Below are 4116 nucleotides of genomic sequence, written 5' to 3' on the forward strand. Positions count from 1 at the left end.
GCTACACTCGCATTAACATCTGCTAACCATGTGTATGTGACAAATAAAATTAGATTTGATTTGAAATAAGTCTAAAACTTGAATTAGGGGCATGGAATTAAATTCATGCTCTCCAAATTAATGTAACTTGTGTAACTATATTGTAACTGCTTGACAGTTTCACGAGACTGATTGTTGCTGACTACTGCTATTCTACAGTAAGGCTGTGTTGGGGTGACCGCCGAGTCAAAATTTTTACCATTTGACAGCCGCCGTGCTGAGTGATGACTTGATTTTTCCCATTGTGCTGTTGTTATTGGGGGCTTAATTTGACAATTATTACAGAAACGCTAGAATTCATTAATATATTGTCCCCCCAAAAAAAACAAAAAAAAACAAGTAGACGTTTGAAATACTCTGGGAACTATTTTAGGAGCGCTGGAATTTACTAATATATTGTTCCAAAAGGATATTGCCGAAAAATCTGGTTAAAATAGCTGAATAATTCATTATACATTCGGCAATAAAATTATTTGTGTACGAGGGTGGGACACAAGAGATAAGTCTGTGTCAGCACCGAGAATACATCGCTGGTCTTGACCAATGACGGGCTAAGTGCACCAAGATAGTAAAGGACCCAGACGCAGTTTAACGATAAAATGGCCACAACCATTGTCCCAAAATTTTAATTTAATGAATATTTAGATCAAAGGATGCAGGATAGAGCAGGTGGAAAGGAACAGTACAAGTCAATAAAAAAGGTTTGGGAGGGAGTTAAATTGAAGTGGACACAGGCAGGTTACCTAAGTGGGGGTGCTCCGTCAAAAGGGCAACTCACCACCATGGAGAAGGAACAAGAGGAGGCAGTGAAGGAAGGGATTGCAAGTGAAGAAGAAAGGAATAGGGCTCATCTATTGAAGAAGGAAGGAACTAAACACACAGAGAGAGCAGAGGCTGAACTAAAGATAGGAACGTGGGCAATTGAAGAGACTCGGAGAACACAACCATACAAGAAGCCTGATATGATGGGGGTAGTGACAGATACCACAACGAATTCACCACCCCCACAGTCTGCAACCAGCATCACACCGGTACCCTCAGCACCCGTAGCATTACTCTACCCGACCTTGCCGAATGACCTGAAAAGCACGCCTCCCCCATACACGTCTGGCGCTACCCTCAGCCCATATAACCCATTTTTGAACCCTCCTGTGGTACAGGCGCCAGTCTTGTTTGTACAGAGTGGCCTTTTAAAGGGGAACATGGAACTGAACATAGGGGAAGGGTTCCTGGAATGTGAGGAAGTCCAGCCAAAACAGGAACCACCCAAGGCACACCATTCTCCACCATTCTCCACCATTCTCCACCATTCTCCACCATTCTCCACCATTCTCCACCGAGAGCCTCACCAAGAGTGGGGGGTTCGAATCCCGAGTCGCTGGTAAAGATGACACTCAGCGACTACTCTGGAGGAAGGGGGAGACAAACAGACCAAATCCTGCACCCCGAAAGGCACTCCAGAAGGGAAAAAGGAGTCCAATCAACTGACGGATGGTCTAACGACCATGGGGATCAGGGGTCGATTGTCTCAGGCTCATGCAGATCTGGAAGCTCCACGAAGTGTCAGCCGAGTGAGAATGATGAAGACATGCAAAGGAGGGATTTCGAGGAGGACTGGCAAGCTTGCAGAGAAGAGGCTTTACGAAATACCACAATCATCGAGAAAGCCGAAGAAGGTGGCACCTGGCACATTAAGGGAGTGATGGTGGGCGGAGTCACTGATCTGACCAGACCTCTGAGGCAGTCTGAGAGGCTGCAGGAAAGGAGGGAAAAAGAAATCAGAGAAAGGGAGCAAGCTTCCCAAATGCCATTGAGACCAACCCCGGGAGGAACCCATGAAGATTACCAACCTTGGAAAATGACTGATCTCACCACCCTAATGGAACAGATGCCTAGTCTCCATGGGGGAGCCTCGGCCTGGCTACTACAACTCCAAACCCTTACTTCCGGCCACAGACTTGCCCTAGGAGACCTGAGGGCCCTTCTGGCTAGGGCAACAGACCACACTACCATGACAGTGTTGGTGAGGGACGCCGGGCTTGAAAAGAGCTCTGGGGCTACACCACCCGAACAGTACAGAACCGCACTGTGGGCAGTGTTGAGAAGAGCATATCCGACTGAGCGGAACCATTCGACTCTTTCCTCTTTCACCATCAACCCGGGGGAACAGCCAGCTGCATATTTGGATAGGGCAAAAACCACCTGGAGGACGGTCCATGAAGAGCCGTATGACCAATCTGACACCACCACTGCAATGTGGAAAGAAATGGTCGTTAACGGAGCCCCACACAACGTCAAAACGAAGCTGAGAGCTACTGTGGGTTTAATGGCACTTCCTAGAGCGCAGTTCAACTCCCATGTACACCATCACATCACTCAATACAACAAAGACAAGGGAGGAGCAGAGACCCAAGTCCAATCCCTACAGGTGCAGCTCCTTAAACTACAGCTAAAAGAGGCCCAGAAGGGGGAAAAACCGAAGAAGCAAATGGTGGCGGAAGACCAACCAGACCTAACCAAAATAATTGAGAATACAGTCTCACAAATGATACAGACACAGCAGCCTACCGTCCCAATACCAACTGGACCCCAGCCAACCCAACTGGCTCCCCAGCCATACTACCAACCTCTATACTACCAACCTCCAATGCCAGCCTACCCCTCACCATGGGGAGGCGGACAACCGCGACCAATGATCTGTCATAACTGTAAACAGAGTGGACATGGGGTACGCTTTTGTCCATTGCCGCCTTCACCAGCACAACAACACTGGTTGGCCAATAGGGGTAGGGGGTACTCATTCAGACCAAGGGGACCGTGACCAATGATGCATAAGCCAAGTGCTGCCCCTCAGGCAGTCTACAATCATCCAAACCCAAACCCAAACCAGCAGCCACCCCCCTTCCAGGGCATGTCTGACCAGTACGCACCTTGGCCCTGAAGTTGCCCACCACCACCGACCGAGATGGGGGGTCAGCATTTTACACTCCATACCGAACCAACTGTGATGTGTGAAGTGGAGGGAGTGACTCACCAATTTTTGGTAGATACAGGATGTACATATTCTGCCATCAGATCTCGTCAACCATTATCTTTGGAATCAATACAGGTGGTGGAGGCTGGAGGTCTGGGCAGGTGGGGACCCATTACTATGCTCACCACCGCACCCACATTGGATAGCGCTATTCTTACGGCTACAGGGGTCTCTGGCCTTTCTAACAACTGGCTCCTTTTGACAGAGGAAGCAGGTAAGATGACAAATCAGAGTTGTGTGATTTTGATGTTGTAATAAATATATCATTCTAACATTATAAGCTTGCTAGTTGCAACATAGAAGTTAATCATACGCTTATTAAGTAGGGTGTTGGTGGAACCCATCTGGTGTTACTTAAGTTGTTTACTGAGTCTCTCTACAATGTTTGGTCAGTGTTTGGCCAACACACTGAAACAGGGTGAGCCAATATAGATTAGGCATTGCACGGTATCAAGTGAGCACACACACACACACACACATAGTCACACACCAAGATGCAGAGCCCCAAGTGAAAAATAGGAAACGCCCTAATCACAAGGGTTTGCAACACAAGATTAGGCTGCAACATCTTGTGACCGAAAGACACACACCGACATGTCAAAACAACTTGCACAACACACACACAACACACAACTTCTCCCTTTTGCCGAGCATTCAAGGACAAGGGACTTACACCAGAACCTATAGGAGAAGGACACCAGCAATACCGAGGAAGGAGCTGAACCCGAGGACCAATCAGACGAGAGGAACCTCCTAGACTCAACCTACATCATTTATTGTATAAAATGTCAATGCACAATGTCTCGGGGCTCTTTCTGACGGTTCCCTCAGAACATGATGAACGAGTCCGTGCACGCTTTGTCAGATATCTTTACCTCTTAATAAACTGCCTTATATCATACCTTATCCACCTGGTCCAGCGTCTCAACTTGGTCTCACTCCTCTAGTAACTGTATCATCAACAATGTCTATTCATGTGACTTACTATAGTTATTACTGGGTTCGGGTTAAATATCAACATTTAGACATGACAACTCACTACC

The 4116-nt window shown here is 47.3% G+C and overlaps 1 protein-coding gene across 1 annotated transcript; it reads left to right on the forward strand.

Moving 5' to 3' along the window:
* The first annotated feature begins 972 nt into the window (after positions 1-972).
* Positions 973-3979, forward strand: LOC135529541 (uncharacterized). Its single transcript, XM_064958228.1, has 2 exons — positions 973-3011; positions 3149-3979. The coding sequence occupies exon 1, from the start codon at positions 1427-1429 to the stop codon at positions 2858-2860; it is 1434 nt and encodes a 477-aa protein (XP_064814300.1). The 5' UTR covers positions 973-1426; the 3' UTR covers positions 2861-3011; positions 3149-3979.
* Positions 3980-4116: the final 137 nt, after the last annotated feature.

This window comes from Oncorhynchus masou, unplaced genomic scaffold (genome assembly GCF_036934945.1).
Source record: "Oncorhynchus masou masou isolate Uvic2021 unplaced genomic scaffold, UVic_Omas_1.1 unplaced_scaffold_11805, whole genome shotgun sequence".
NCBI classification, from domain to species: domain Eukaryota; kingdom Metazoa; phylum Chordata; class Actinopteri; order Salmoniformes; family Salmonidae; genus Oncorhynchus; species Oncorhynchus masou.

What these genes read in the sequence shown, in the direction of transcription:
- LOC135529541 (XM_064958228.1), top strand. Translation starts at nt 1,427, where the DNA reads ATGACACTCAGCGACTACTCTGGAGGAAGGGGGAGACAAACAGACCAA.